At 64.0% G+C, this 14,776-nt stretch overlaps 2 protein-coding genes and 1 non-coding gene across 3 annotated transcripts; 2 read left to right on the top strand and 1 right to left on the bottom strand.

Moving 5' to 3' along the window:
- Positions 1–58: 58 nt before the first annotated feature.
- On the bottom strand, positions 59–3,821 carry ILF2 (interleukin enhancer binding factor 2). The gene is made up of 14 exons (XM_014891347.2): positions 3,747–3,821; positions 3,166–3,207; positions 3,013–3,055; positions 2,285–2,389; positions 2,001–2,078; positions 1,746–1,848; positions 1,598–1,663; positions 1,392–1,508; positions 1,223–1,301; positions 1,039–1,126; positions 852–913; positions 609–723; positions 441–531; positions 59–352 (listed from the first exon to the last, which is right to left on the bottom strand). The coding sequence occupies exons 1-14, from the start codon at positions 3,749–3,751 to the stop codon at positions 192–194; spliced, it is 1,155 nt and encodes a 384-aa protein (XP_014746833.2). The 5' UTR covers positions 3,752–3,821; the 3' UTR covers positions 59–191.
- A 185-nt stretch (positions 3,822–4,006) lies between these two features.
- TRNAM-CAU (transfer RNA methionine (anticodon CAU)) lies at positions 4,007–4,078 on the top strand. Its single transcript has one exon. It is a non-coding gene; the product is annotated as a tRNA-Met (tRNA).
- An 847-nt stretch (positions 4,079–4,925) lies between these two features.
- Positions 4,926–14,588, top strand: NPR1 (natriuretic peptide receptor 1). The gene is made up of 21 exons (XM_088154700.1): positions 4,926–5,628; positions 6,945–7,144; positions 7,256–7,369; positions 7,598–7,733; positions 7,960–8,051; positions 8,141–8,273; positions 8,357–8,441; positions 8,539–8,659; positions 8,776–8,850; positions 8,933–9,010; positions 9,104–9,208; positions 9,317–9,388; positions 9,518–9,677; positions 10,050–10,205; positions 10,661–10,829; positions 11,358–11,504; positions 11,578–11,770; positions 12,889–13,063; positions 13,735–13,833; positions 13,936–14,027; positions 14,313–14,588. The coding sequence occupies exons 1-21, from the start codon at positions 4,926–4,928 to the stop codon at positions 14,373–14,375; spliced, it is 3,168 nt and encodes a 1,055-aa protein (XP_088010826.1). The 3' UTR covers positions 14,376–14,588.
- The last annotated feature ends 188 nt before the right edge of the window (positions 14,589–14,776 follow it).

Below are 14,776 nucleotides of genomic sequence, written 5' to 3'. Positions count from 1 at the left end.
TGCTTCTCCACCTGCCTCATTCCCACCTGTCCCCCATGGATCTGAACAAACAGCACACGCTGGAAAGGGGGGACGCTTTAATGTGCAACTTACAAAACAGGGACAGGGCACAGGGACACGGCAGGTGAGTGAGGAGGGGTCCAGACCCCTCGGCTGGGGTCCCCTCACCTGCCCCAGGTGTCACTGGGCCCTCACTCCTGCGTCTCCATGCTCTCCTCCTCCTCTCCCGCCGCCGGCTCTTCCTGGTTTTCCTCCTCCTCCTCCCCTTCCTTCTTCTCCGGAGGTTTCTCGTACGCCTTCTCCGACGGCGTCACGATCACCCCGTCCCACGTGGACATCTCGGACGCCAGGTCTGCCCCAAAAGGTGACCCTGGGGACCTTCTGGGGGAATCCCAGCCCCGTGCCCCCCACCCGGACACCCCACCCTGGTCCCCACTCACAGCTGGCATCGCCCTCCTGTCCCAGGATTTTCCGGTACCCCCCGTGGGAGAGGATGCGCACCAAGGTCTGGGCGGTGTAGCACACCATGTCCTGGGGACGAGGGACAGAGGGACGGGTCAGGGTGGGGACAGGGATCCCCCCCCTGCCCTTCGGGGACCCTTCCTGACCTGCTGCTCCAGCGTCATCACCGTGTGCACCCGGAAATTCCCGCTCTCACACGGATCCGTGATCCCAACGGAGCCCGGCAGGAAGAGCCCGGCCGCCAGGATCTGGAGGCAGCGCCTGCACACGGCACATTCAGGGTTAAAAACTGGATCCTTCCAGCAAAAACAGCGCCAGGAAATCCCAGCTGGACGAGCTGGATTTATCTCCCAGCCAGCCTGTGAGATTCCAGCGGGAAATTTCTGCACCTGTAGGCGATGTTGAGGGCCAGGGGCTGCCGGGTGGGATTGTTCATCACGGCGTAGTGCCCCTGCAGAGGGAAAGGGACAGGAATTAGGGCAGGAAGAACAGAACAATCCCAGCCCGAGGTGAAAATCCCAACTCCTGCCAGGATCAGAGGATTAGGATTGGGATTGGCCCATCAGCAACCCCCACCAGCAGGTCCAGGATCCAGGGCGTGAGCGGCTCGAAGCCGGGGAAGCGAATCCTCAGGTCCTTGAGCAGCCGGATCAGAACCTTCACCCTGGGGCAGAGGCAGGAGGAAGAGGAGGAGGATGAGGAGGCTCAGCCCCACACCAGGAACCAGGATTTGGATGCAGCCCTGGCTCTGCAGACTCACGTGGATTGCGAGGCGTTCTCCTCAAACCAGCGTGCGTGCCGGATGGCAGCCAGGGCGCTCTGCAGCACCTTGATGTCCACTGCAAGAAGCAGAAATTCCCGGATTTTTTTGTTTGTTTGTTTGTTTGTTTTTCCCGGAGAGGCTGCGGGAGGCGGGGCCGGGCGCTCACGGTGCAGCTCCGGGTCCAGCTTGCGCAGGTTGGGCGGCACCGTGGTGATGAGAATCTTCACCGTGGCGTCGGCAGAGCTGATCTCAAAGCCGGTCTCGTTGGTCAGCATGGTCAGCACTGAGGGGAAACACCGGGAATTCCACCGGGAATTCCACGTGGAGGGGCTGGGAATCGGCCACGGGAACGGGAACGGAGCGAGGCCTCACCTTCACCAGGGTCCTGCGCCCGCAGGCTCTCCACAACCTTGTTCCCCAAGGCTGCCACGGCTTCCACTGGGAAAAGGAGATGGAAAAGAAGGGTTGGAGCGGGGCCTGGCACCGAGGGCCGCTCCCAGCCCGCCCAGGTGGCACTCACAGGTGGGCAGGATCTTCAGGATCACCACCAGGTCCGCCACGTTGTGCCCCGTCGTCATCGTGCCCTTCTTGTAGGAGCCCACCTGGCGAACCTCCTCGATTTGCTGGCGGGAGAACAACCCCAAATCCCGGGAATTCAACCCAAATGTCACGGTTTGGTGGGGTCAGCATCGAGCCTGGGCCAGGAGCATCTTCCCATTTTCCCAGTCCCACCACTCGGGGCCTCATCCAGCCTCTTCCCAACCTCTGCACTCACCACTTCAAACGTTCCCGGTGCCACAATTAAATTGTCGATGACGTTGTTGATCTTGGTCACCAGGGACAGGATGGAAGCCTGGGAAGGAAAGAACAGGACAAGGATTATTCAGGAACACCTGGAACAATCCCATCTGCAGAGCACAGAATCCACATTCTTCTCCACAAAACCCCTCCAAGGCGCTTATTCCACAGAACTAATTAATTTTTTAGGCCAAATCCTGAAGGATTTCGGATTCCCCAGGCGCCATCCCAAGGAGCTGGGGGGAATTTTGGGCACAGCACCTGCTCAGCAGCAGTGGGAGCCAGATCCTGGTTCCTCTTGAGCAGGGCCTCGCTGAAGGCTGTCTCATCTGCTGCGGGTTTGACACGGGGAAATGCCATCTCACACTGGAACAGGACACAATTCCCACCAGGATTTCATCCCCCGGCTCCTGTCAGCCCAAAGGAGCTGCTCAGGTGTCCAGGAGCTCCCACCTGTGCATCTCCAGGACAGATCCAGAGGGTTTAATTTAAAAATTGATTAAATTAACTCATTACTCCACTTGGAGTCACCTGTCCAGAGGGTAGAAACTCAGGGAATTTGGGAGGAGGGAATGATTTCCTCCTGGGAAAGGTGGGAAACAGGCACGTGAACACCTGAGGGGAGTGACAGGTACGAGCATCACCCTGAGAAGGGGGGGACAAACCTCAGTGCTGGGATTCACCAGTTAAAATCCCAAAAACCCCAATCCTGGAGCGCTTTATGTCATTATCCCTCGACTCGATTATTCCCATTGTCCCAATTCCCAACAGGACAAAACTCCTCTAGTGTGGGTTTTTTACTGAAGGGTTTATTTTTTACAGGGTGTTTTTTTTTTTTTTTTTACTGAACCAACAGCGTTTCTAGGGAATTAATTCTCATTCAGCCACACCACGAGAACCCAACCCCCGCAAATCCGGGATGGGGGGGGATGGTTAATCCTGGAAAATTCCTGGAAAATTCCCGGGAATCACCCTCGGGGGTCACTCACCACATAGAAGTCGAAGGGGATGTGGGGCACAAAGGGCCGGAACCTGAAGGGGAGAGAAAACCTCGCTTCATTCCCTGCGCCCCTCCCTCCCGACCCCGTCACGACACGGTCCTGTCGCGACATGCAGGCACCCGGCCCGGCCCCGACACTCGCCTGGACCCGAAGCGGCCACCGCGGCCGCGGCCTCGATCGCCCCTGCGGAGAGAGAACGGGAGCGGCGGTGACCGGAGGGGCTCCGAGACCCGGGCCCGCTCCCCCGGCGCTCCCCGGTCCATCCCCGGTGCTCCCCGGTCCATCCCTGGCTCCCCCGGTGCTCCCCGGTCCATCCCTGGCTCCCCCGGTGCTCCCCGGTCCCATTCAGGGTCCGCCCCATCCCCGGTTTCGCTCCTGGCCCCGCTGCTCCCTCGGTTCCCCTTGGTCCTGATCCTCCCCCCGGTTGTTCTCCCCAGCCCCGGTCTCTCCCCGGTTCCGATCCCCCCCGGTCCCGGTTCTCCTTGCGTTTCCCCCCATCCTCCCCTGATCCCGGTATCGTCCCGGTCCCGCTCTTGACAAGGTCTCGATCCCCTCCCGGCCCCCTCCGGTGTCGGTCCCGGTGTTCATCCCGGTCTTGGCTCCCCACGGCCCCCTCCGGTGCCGGTCCCGCTGTCCCCCCAGTCCCTCCCGCCAAGGTCTCGGTCCCCTCCCGGCCCCCTCCGGTGTCGGTCCCGGTGTCCCCCCGGTCCCGCTGTCCCCACCTCATGTCGCCGCCGCTGCCGACAATGAACCGCCGCTCGCAGACCCCGCAGCAACCCGCCCTCCCATTGGCCGCCGCTCTGTCCCAGCCCACCTCCCGCGGGCGCTTCTCCCACAGCCATTGGTGAAGCCGCCTGTCAATCACAGCAGGAATTGACCAATGGCGACGTGCTCCCGGCGGCCGCTGGAGGGGGCGCGGGGTTCATGAATGGAGCGCGCGGCGCCGCGCTGATAGCGCGCCCGGCAGAGGGCAGGAGGCAGCAGCAGAGTGGCGCAGCGGGAGCGTGCTGGGCCCATAACCCAGAGGTCGATGGATCGAAACCATCCTCTGCTAGCTGGAATTTTTTCTCTCTTTCCCGACTCCACGTGAGGCTTGTTTTGCTCATTAACGTTTTTTTTTATTTGCGACGTTGACTTCTTAATGCTCCGGAATGCTTGTCCAGGCTTGTCTCGCGTGGGGTTACGGTGTCACGGGTCTTACCCCACCCGCGTCCCCGGGAGCTGCGGGTGCGCCGTGGCAGGGTTATTACGGGCGTCCCCGCACCTGAGTGCGTCCTCCTGCGTGTGTCCCCCCACCCACGCGTGTCCCCCACCTTTGTCCGTGCCCCCCGAGCGCTGCCAGTGTCCCCAGCAGCCGCGCAACCCCCGAGTGACATCTCGGGGGTCACCCCCCTCGCCCTGGGGCTGCCGTGACCCCTCCGCGGGGCAGAACCTCCCACGGGCGTGGGGGGCCAGAGGTGTCCGAGTCCCCACGGGCCCCCCAGAGCTGCACGAAGGCCCCGGGGCTGCCTGGGGACAGCGCGGGGTCCGTGGGTCGGGATGTGCCCCGCAAACCCCAACGAGTTTCTCGGGTCTCAGCTCCCCACGCGTGACCGGCTCAGCAGCGGCACCTGCTTGGTGGCGGCAGCCGGGACCCAAAGCAGGGAGGGGACGCATCCCAGGACATCGCTCCCCCCACCCCAAACCCCGTCCCACCGCCCCACGGGTGGGAATCTCCCCACCCGCCAGCGGGCGGCCCCATCCGCCGCCCATCCCGGCTGGAATGCCGTGGGGGGAGCGGGCAGGAAGGAGTTAAGCTCGGTGTGGATGATAACGGCCCTTTGTGTCACCAGTGGGGGGGGCGAGCAAGGGCTCAGCCCCGCCGCGGGGGGGGGTTGGAAGCCACTCTCCGTCCGTGGGCGATGCTGGCCGCGCTGGCCGCGCTGCTGGCCCCGCTGCTGGCCCCGCTGCTGGCCCCGCTCCCGGGCGCGGTGACGGCCCCGGCCCCGCTGACCCTCGCCGTGGTTCTGCCCCAGCACAACCTCACCTACCCGTGGGCTTGGCCGCGCGTGGGTCCCGCCGTGCGCTTGGCCGCGGCCGCCGTGAATTCCCGGCGGGATTTGCTGCCCGGCTTCACCCTGGGCTGGGTGTTCGGCAACAGCGAGGATCGCCACGGGGTCTGCTCGGAAATGGCCGCGCCGCTGGTGGCCGTGGACCTGCGGCTCGCCCATCACCCCGCCGCGTTTTTGGGGCCGGGGTGCGTCTACTCGGCGGCTCCCGTGGCCCGGTTCACCAGCCACTGGCAGCTGCCGCTGGTCACGGCGGGGGCCGAAGCTCACGGCTTCGACGACAAGAGCGAGGAGTTCGGTTTGACCACCCGCGCCGGCCCCAGCCACCGCAAACTGGGCGAACTGGGAGTGCAGCTGCACCGGCGCTTCAACTGGACGCGGCGGGCGCTGCTCGTGTACTGGGACGAGCGGGTGGATGACCGGCCCTATTACTTCGCCGCCGAGGGTTTGTACGTCCAGCTGCCCACCCTGCGCAACCTCACGGTCATGGACGTGGTGTTCCGCGACGGCGGCAACTTCTCCTTCATCATCCAGGAGATCAAGGCCAAGGGGCGCAGTGAGTGCCGGGGGACGCGGGGAGGGGGACGCGGCCCCACGCCGGTGCCCGTGGGTGCGTGCCAGGCTTGGGTGGGTGCCCGCGGGTGTTCATGGCCATACATGGCTGCGCACAACTTTTACAGGGGTGTTCGCAGCTGGGCGCTGGCGTGGGCTGGGTGTGCCCGGCTGTGCCCACGCGGGGTTTGCGCGGGTGTTCGTGGGTGTCCGCAGGTGTCCGTGGCCAGACGGGGCTGTGCAGGGGAGTTTCTGTGGCTGTTCACGGCTGTACGTGGCTGTTCGCAGGTGTCACGGCCGTACACATCTGCACACAGCTGTGCGCGGTTGTTCATGGCTGTACACGGTTTTTCACGGTTGTCCGTGGTCGTTCATGGCTGTACACAGTTGTTAATGGTTGTTCATGGCTGTACAGGAGTTTTGACGGCTGTCCATGGTTGTTCATGGTTGTTCATGGCTTTTCATGGTTGTTCACAGTTGTTCATGGTTCTTCATGGTTGTCCACAGTTGTTCGTGGCTGTTTATGGTTGTTCATGGCTGTTCACGGCTGTACACGGTTATTCACGGTTGTTCATGGCTGTTCACGGCTGTACACGGTTGTTCATGGTTGTTCGTGGCTGTTCATGGCTGTACACGTTTTTTGACGGCTGTTCATGGCTTTACACGGTTGTTCATGGTTGTCCACAGTTGTTCATGTCTGTTCACGGCTGTTCACCGCTGTTCCCGGCTGTCACAGCCGTGTCCCGCACACCCTCGCGCTGCTCCTGCCCCTCCGGACTCCCCGGACCCCTCCGTGTCCCCCCGGGGCTCTCCGGGCGTTGTCACCTGTCCCGGTGTCCCGGACTGGCTCTGTCCCGTCCCGTGGAATCGCTCCAGCCCCGGCTGGCACCGGGAGCCCCGGGGTGGGCGTGGGTGCATTTTGGGGTCCCGGGGGTGGCACGGCTGGAGGGGCCGTGCCGGGGGCCAGGCGGCACCCCCGGGGTCACGGTGTCGCCGGGAATCCATCAGGGCCGCGGGGAGGAGGAAACGGAGTCGGGAAAACAGGAAACCTCGGCCTGGCGCCGAGGGCAGCGCCGGGCAGGGCACGGGGGGGGGGCCGGCAGCGGGGTCGGGACCCCCCGCCCCGGGGGCACCGCAGCCCAGACCCGAGTCACGCAACGGCCGGGGGCCCGAGGATGCGGGGCTGGGGTCTCCGGGGGTCTCTAGGGGGTGTTGGGGGTCTCGGGCTGGTGTCACACAACAACCAGGGACCCCCGGGATGTGGGTCTGGGGTCTCCGGGTTCCCGGGGGTCCCGCACTCCAAGGGCCGTGTCCCCCCAGTCGTTTACGTGTGCTGCGCCCCGGACACGCTGCGGGAGCTGATGCTGCAGGCGGAGCGCGAGGGGCTCACGGGCGGCGACTTCGCCTTTTTTTACATCGACACGTTCGGGGCCAGCCTGCAGGGCCAGCGCTTCCCCGAGCCACGGCGGCCCTGGCACCGCGGCGACCCGCACGATGCCCGAGCCCGCCGCGCCTTCCAGGTGAGCGGGGTGGGCACAGGGACACCCCCAGGTGGGCACGGGACCCCCAGGTGGGCAGGGACACCCCCAGGTGGGTCTGCCCAGCCCCTCCAGCCCCTGTCGCTGTCGCAGGCTGTCACCATCATCACCTACAAGGAGCCCGAGAACCCCGAGTACCGGCCCTTCCTGCAGCGCCTCAGGGAGGAGGCGCGGGAACATTTCAACTTCTCCATGAAGGACGGACTGGTGGGACACGGAACCGCGGGGACACCGGGCTGGGGGACAGCGGGGAGCTGGGGACAATGGGGACACGGGGTTGGAGCCGGGACAAGGGGGATAAAAGGATCCAGGGACACGGGATGGAGCTGGAGCTGCCAGGGGAGACACGGCGCGGATCCGGGGACAGAGACCCGCAGCTGTGTGCTGTCCCCGAGCTGTCCCCGAGCTGTCCCCGAGCTGTCCCCGTGTCCCCAGATGAATTTCATCGCCGCCGCTTTCCACGACGCCGTCCTGCTCTACGCCCAGGCCCTCAACGAGACCCTGGAGCGCGGCGGCTCCGTCAGCGACGCCTCGGCCATCACTCGCCAGATGTGGAACCGCACCTTCTACGGTGAGAGCCGGCCTGGACTGGCCCCCCAAGGCCCCTCCCTGGCTCCCCCGACCCCTCCCTGGCCCCTCGGTCCCTTCCCGTCCCATCCTTGTCCCCAGCTCTGTCCCCATCCCACCCCGCCGCCTCCTGCCAGTCCCCCCACCCAAACCCCACTCCCAGGATGATATTTTGGGATCGGAGCCCCCCCTTCGAGGGCCACCCCCAGCCCCTCACCCTCCCTCCCCAGGTGTCACCGGCTTCCTGAAGATCGACGAGCAGGGGGACCGGGAGAGCGATTACTCCCTGTGGGACATGGATCCCGAGCAGGGAAACTTCCAGGTGAGCCCCGGTGAGGGGGCAGCCGGGCCTGGGGGGGTCCGGGGTCTTCTCCCCACCCGTTCCTTACCCCCCCCCTCCCCATCCCAAAGATCGTGGCCAACTACAACGGCACCACCAAGAAGATCGAGATGGTGCCGGGCCGGGAGATCCACTGGCCGGGCAACGCGGTCCCGTCCGATGTCCCTCCCTGCGGCTTCGAGGACACCGACCACCAGTGCAAAGGTGAGGGGGGGGTTGGGGGAGAGCCGGGAGACCCCGCCAGCCCCCCCCCGGGCCGGCCCTGACCGCCCCCTCCTCTCCTGCAGCCTCGCTGACCACGGTGGAGATTCTGTCGCTGGTGGTCAGCCTGATCCTCACGGCCATCACCGCCACCTCCTTCTTCATCTACAGGTGAGGGAGGGTCTGGGGGGCCCGGGGTGGGTCTGGGGGGCACAGGGGGGGTCTGGGGGACACGAGTGGGGGTCTCATGAGCCTCCCCCCTGTGCAGGAAGCTGCAGCTGGAGAAGGAGCTGGCGGCAGAGCTGTGGAGGGTGCGCTGGGAGGACGTGCAGATGAGCAGCCTGGAGAAACATCTGCGGAGCGCCGGCAGCAAACTCACCCTGTCCCTGGTGGGTACCGGGGGGAACCGGGGGTCGTGGGGGGCCGGGATCACCCCACAGACCCTCTCGGGGACCGGGAGGGAGGATTGGGGTGCCCGGGCTCACCCCACACCCCTCCCACACAGAGAGGCTCCAACTACGGCTCGCTGATGACCACGGAAGGGCAGTTCCAGGTGTACGCCAAGACCGCCTACTACAAGGTACGGGGGCGGGGGAGCAGGGGGGACACCCGTGTCCCCTCCCGCCGTGTCCCCACCCCCGTGTCCCCCGTGTCCCCCCCAGGGTAACCTGGTGGCCGTGAAACACGTGAACCGCAAACGCATCGAGCTGACGCGCAAGGTCCTGTTCGAGCTCAAACACGTACGTGGTGACCCCGGGGGTGTCCCCGGGCCGGGGGAAGGGGGGGACACGGCGGGACCCCGGCCCACCCCCCGCTCCCGCTGTCCCCGGCAGATGCGGGACGTGCAGAACGAGCACCTGACCCGGTTCATCGGCGCCTGCACCGACCCGCCCAACATCTGCATCCTGACCGAGTACTGCCCGCGGGGCAGCCTGCAGGTACGGCCGGGACCCCCCGGGGGCTGAGGGGGCACCGGGAACCCCCCGGGGGCTGTGATGGCACCGGGACCCCCGGCCTGGGGCTGCCCCTCACCCCCGTGTCCCCAGGACATCTTGGAGAACGAGAGCATCACCCTGGACTGGATGTTCCGCTACTCCCTCACCCACGACATCGTCAAGGTACTGGGGACATTCCCGGGGGGATCCTCAGCCTGTGGGGGTCCCCATCCCGCAGGGGTCTCCCCCCACCCCACAGACACCCCCACCCCACGGGGGTCCGGCCGTGTCCCAGCCCTCTGTGCCCCCCAGGGGATGCAGTTCCTGCACAGCGGGGTCATCGTGTCCCACGGGAACCTCAAATCCTCCAACTGCGTGGTGGATTCGCGCTTCGTGCTCAAGATCACGGACTACGGCCTGGAGAGTTTCCGTGTCACCCCCGACGGCGACGACAGCCACGCGCTGTTCGCCAGTGAGACCCCTGGAGTGTCCCTGAGTGTCCCAAAGTGTCCCCTGAGTGTCCTCAAAGTGTTCCCTGAGTATCCCCTGAGTGTCTCCAGAGTGTTCCCCGAGTGTCCTCAAAGCGTTCCCTGAGTATCCCCTGAGTGTCCCCCCTAAGTGTCCCCTTGAGTCCCCTGTGTCCCCAGCCTGACCCATCCCCGTTGTCCCCTGAGTGTCCCCGGTGTCCTCTGAGTGTCCCTGGTGTCCTCGGCTGTTCCCGATTGACCCGTCCCCTGAATGTCCCCCCGGTGTCCCCGCTGTCCCCGACCCATCCCCGCTGTCCCCTGACGTGTCCCCTGAGTGTCCCCTGAATGTCCCCTGAGTGTCCCCCCGGTGTCCCCAGAGAAGCTCTGGACGGCTCCGGAGCTGCTGCGGATGGAGGAGCCGCCGGCTCGGGGCACGCAGAAAGGAGACGTGTACAGCTTCGGGATCATCCTGCAGGAGATCGCGCTGCGCTGCGGAGTGTTCTACGTGGAGGGCATGGAGCTCAGCCCCAAGGGTCAGAGGGGACACGGGGACACGGGGGGACACCCTGGGGACACGGGGGGGACACCCCGGGGAGCTGCTGGGGGTGGCCGGACCGGCTGGGCGGTGATTGGGACCATGGGTGGGTTTTTGGGGGTGTTGGTGGGGTCTTGGACCCACTGACGAGTTCCTGGACCTGTTAATGGATCCCTGGACCCACTGATGGGTTCCTGCACCCTTTAATGGGTTCCTGCACCCTTTAATGGGTTCCTGGAACCTTTAATGGGTTCCTGCACCCATTTATGGGTTCCTGCACCCATTATTCGTTTCCTGGACCTATTAATGGGTTCCTGCACCCTTTAATGGGTTCCTGCACCCGCTGATGGGTTCCTGCACCCATTTATGGGTTCCTGCACCCTTTAATGGGTTCCTGGACCCTCTGACGGGTCCCGGTGGGCGCTGCCCTCCCTGAGTGTCTCGGCCCCGCAGAGATCATCGAGCGGGTGAAGAGCGGGGAGCGGCCGAGCTTCCGTCCCTCGGCCAACGTGGGATGTCACCTGGAGGAGCTGGGGCAGCTGATGCAGCACTGCTGGGCCGAGGACGTCCTGGAGCGCCCCGATTTCAACCAGATCAAGGTCCAGCTCCGCAAATTCAACAGGTGCCGCCGTGGACCCCCGACCCTCGGCCAAGGGGACCCCCCAAAAAGGGTCCCTGGGGGTGGGAGGGGTCTCCAGAGAGGGTCCCTGAGCGGGTGGGTGACCCCGAGGAGGGGTGACATCCAGAGGGGATCCCCGGGTGGGAGGTGACCCCCAAAAAGGGTCCCCAGGTGGGATGTGACCCCGAAAAGATCCCGAGGTGGGATGTGACCCCGAAAAGGTCCCCAGGTGGGAGGTGACCCCGAAAAGGGTCCTCAGGTGAGTGGTGATCCTCAGGGAGGGTCCCCAGGTGGGAGATGACTTCGAGATGATTCCTGGGTGGGAGGTGACCTCAAAAAAGGGTGCCCGGGCAGGAGGTGAGCCCCCAAAAGGGTCTCCAGGTGGGAGACGACCTTCAGGGAGGATCCCCAGCTGGGAAATGGTCTCCAAAAAGCATCCCTGGGCAGGAGGTGACCCCCCAAAAAGGGTCCCAGGGTGGGAGGTGACCCCCAAAAAGTGTCCCCGTGCGGGAGGTGACCCCGGTCCCGCAGGGAGAGCAGCACCAACATCCTGGACAACCTGCTGACCCGCATGGAGCAGTACGCCAACAACCTGGAGGAGCTGGTGGAGGAGCGCACCCAGGCTTACCTGGAGGAGAAGCGCAAGGCCGAGGCTCTGCTCTACCAGATCCTGCCCCAGTGAGCTCGGGGAGGGTCCTGGGGGGGGGGGTTTGGGTTTTGTGCCCACCCTGACCCCCCCGTGCCCCCCCAGCTCGGTGGCGGAGCAGCTCAAGCGGGGGGAGACGGTGCAGGCGGAGGCGTTCGACAGCGTCACCATCTACTTCAGCGACATCGTGGGGTTCACGGCGCTGTCGGCGCAGAGCACCCCCATGCAGGTGGTGACGCTGCTCAACGACCTCTACACCTGCTTCGACGCCATCATCGACAACTTCGACGTCTACAAGGTCAGGGGGACACCTGGGGACACGTGGGGGGCACCTGGGGATACGTGGGGGACACGTGGGGGGCACCTGGAGACACGTGGGGGACACCTGGGGGACACCTGGGGATACCTGGGGGGCACCTGAGGGCACCTGGGGACACGTGGGAGGCACCTGGGGATACCTAGGGATACCTGGGGGACATCTGGGGACACCTGGGGACACTGAGTGACAGATACGGACACACAGATACGTGCTGGACACTCTTGGCACGTCCCCACAGGTGTCACAAAATTCCAGAATCAGGGAATCCCAGAATCACAAAATCCCAGAGTTCTGGAATTCCAGTTTCCTGGAATTCCAGAATCCAATTATCCCAGAATCCCAGTATCCCTAAATCCCAGGATTACAGAATCCAAATATCCCCAAATCCCAGAGGCAGTTCCCGTTTTCCCTGAGGGAATTTTCCCGGAGGGAATTCTCATTTCCTTGTGGGAATTCCTGTTTTCCCGGAGGGAATTCCCATTTTCCCTGAGGGAATTTTCTCAGAGGGAAGTCTCATTTTTTTCCTGAGGGAATTCCCGTTTCCCCAAGAGAATTCCCATTTTCCCTTTGGCAATTCCCATTTTCCCTTTGATAATTCCCATTTTCCCTGTGGTAATTCCCATTTTCCCTTTGGGAATTCCAGTTTTCCTATGGTAATTCCCATTTTCCTGTGGTAATTCCCATTTTCCCTTTGATAATTCCCATTTTCCCTTTGGCAATTCCCATTTTCCCTTTGTTAACAATTCCCATTTTTCCCTTTGATAATTCTCATTTTCCCTTTGTTAACAATTCCCATTTTCCCCTTTGGCAATTCCCATTTTCCCTTTGTTAACAATTCCCATTTTCCCTTTGGCAATTCCCATTTTCCCTTTGGCAATTCCCATATTCCCCTTTGCTAATTCCCATTTTCCCTTTGTTAACAATTCCCATTTTCCCTTTGCTAATTCCCATTTTTCCCACTGCAATTCCCGTTTCTCCGTGGAAAACCCCCCCGCTTTCCCCACGGTAACTCCCGTCTCCCTTTGGCTCAATTCCCGTGGGTTTTTTTTTGTTTTTTCCCCGTGGAAATTCCCGGTTTTTTTTTTGTTTTCCCCCAGGTGGAGACCATCGGGGACGCGTACATGGTGGTGTCGGGGTTGCCGGTGCGCAATGGCAAGCTGCACGCGCGCGAGGTGGCCCGGATGGCGCTGGCCCTGCTGGACGCCGTGCGCTCCTTCCGCATCCGCCACCGGCCCCAGCAGCAGCTGGAGCTGCGCATCGGCATCCACACGGGTGGGGATGGGGATGGGAATGGGGATGGGGATGGGATTGGGGAATGGGAATGGGAAATGGGGAATGGGCATCGGCATCCACACGGGTGGGGATGGGATTGGGATTGGGATTGGGAATGGGGAATGGGAATAGGGATGGGGATGGGGAATGGGAATGGGCATCGGCATCCACACGGGTGGGGATGGGAATGGGAATGGGAATGGGGATGGGAATGGGGAATGGGATTGGGAATGGGGAATGGGGAATGGGCATCGGCATCCACACGGGTGGGGATGGGATTGGGATTGGGAATGGGAATGGGGAATGGGAATGGGATTGGGAATGGGAATGGGAATGGGGAATGGGCATCGGCATCCACACGGGTGGGGATGGGATTGGGAATGGGAATGGGCATTGGCATCCATATGGGTGGGAAATGGGAACAGGAATGGGAAAGGGATTGGGAATGGGAATGGGATTGGGGAATGGGAATTGGTAGCCCAGGGGTGGTCCAGCAGTGGCCCAGCAGTGACAGGAGCACGGGGGTGGCCCAGCAGTGGCCCAGCAGTGGCCCAGCAGTGACAGGAGCACAGGGGTGGCCCAGCAGTGGCCCAGGGGTGGCCCAGCAGTGGCCCAGCAGTGGCCCAGGGGTGGCCCAGCAGTGGCCCAGCAGTGACAGCCGCTGTCCCCAGGCCCGGTGTGTGCGGGGGTGGTGGGGCTGAAGATGCCGCGGTACTGCCTGTTCGGGGACACCGTGAACACGGCCTCGCGCATGGAGTCCAACGGGGAGGGTGAGCACGGGGACAGGGGGGACAGGGGACACCCTGGGGACACCCTGGGGACACCCCGGGGTGCTGAGGGTCCCGTGCCACCCCCCCTGTCCCCACCCCCAGCCCTGAAGATCCACATCTCGGGGGTCACCAAGGCCGTGCTGGAGGAATTCGGGTGCTTCGAGCTGGAGCTGAGGGGGGATGTGGAGATGAAGGTGAGACCCGACCCCCCCACACTGCCCCAGCACCCCTAAAACTGTCCCGATACCCCCTAAAACTGCCCCGACCCCCCAAACTGCCCCAGCCCTCCCGATACCCTCCCGACTTCCCCAAACTGCCCCAATGCACCCCTAAAACTGCCCCGACCCCAAACTGCCCCGACCGCCCTAAACTGCCCCAAACACCCCCCCCAGTGCTGCCCCAATGGGGAACCGCCCCGCACCCCAAAATCCGAGGTACCCGCACCCCAAATCCCTCGGTACCCCCCACTCCCCCCGCAGGGCAAGGGCAAGCTCAGGACCTACTGGCTGCTGGGGGAGCGCGGGAGCAGCACCCGGGGGTGACCCCCCCCCCCCCCCATCTGCACCCCAAAATCAGCTCCGGGAGCCCGCGGGGCACCAGGAACACAAACCCGACCCCCACCCAGGCCGGGGGCTGGGACCCCCCCAGATCACTGCGCCCCCAGACCCGGCTCCGGAGGGGACCCCCGGGGGGACACGAGAGCTTGGCGGGGGGGGTCACGGGAGGGAGCCGTGGGGGCCGTGGGGTCTCCCCCCGCCGCCGGGGGTGTCACGAGAGCTCTAATTTTTGTAATAAAGTAATTAATAAAGTAATAAAGCTGCTGCGGAGGCGCTCGGGGGTCGCCGTGTGGGGGGAGGGCAGGGTGGGGCTGCGGAATTGGGGAGGGGTCGGGGACTTCGGGGTTCCCGGGGAGCTCCTGGGGATTCCCGAGGGGTCCCGGGGG

Source organism: Sturnus vulgaris, chromosome 31 (assembly GCF_052056855.1).
Source record: "Sturnus vulgaris isolate bStuVul1 chromosome 31, bStuVul1.hap1, whole genome shotgun sequence".
In the NCBI taxonomy this organism is placed as follows: Eukaryota; Metazoa; Chordata; class Aves; order Passeriformes; family Sturnidae; genus Sturnus; species Sturnus vulgaris.
This window is presented reverse-complemented; position numbering and strand designations above follow the sequence as displayed.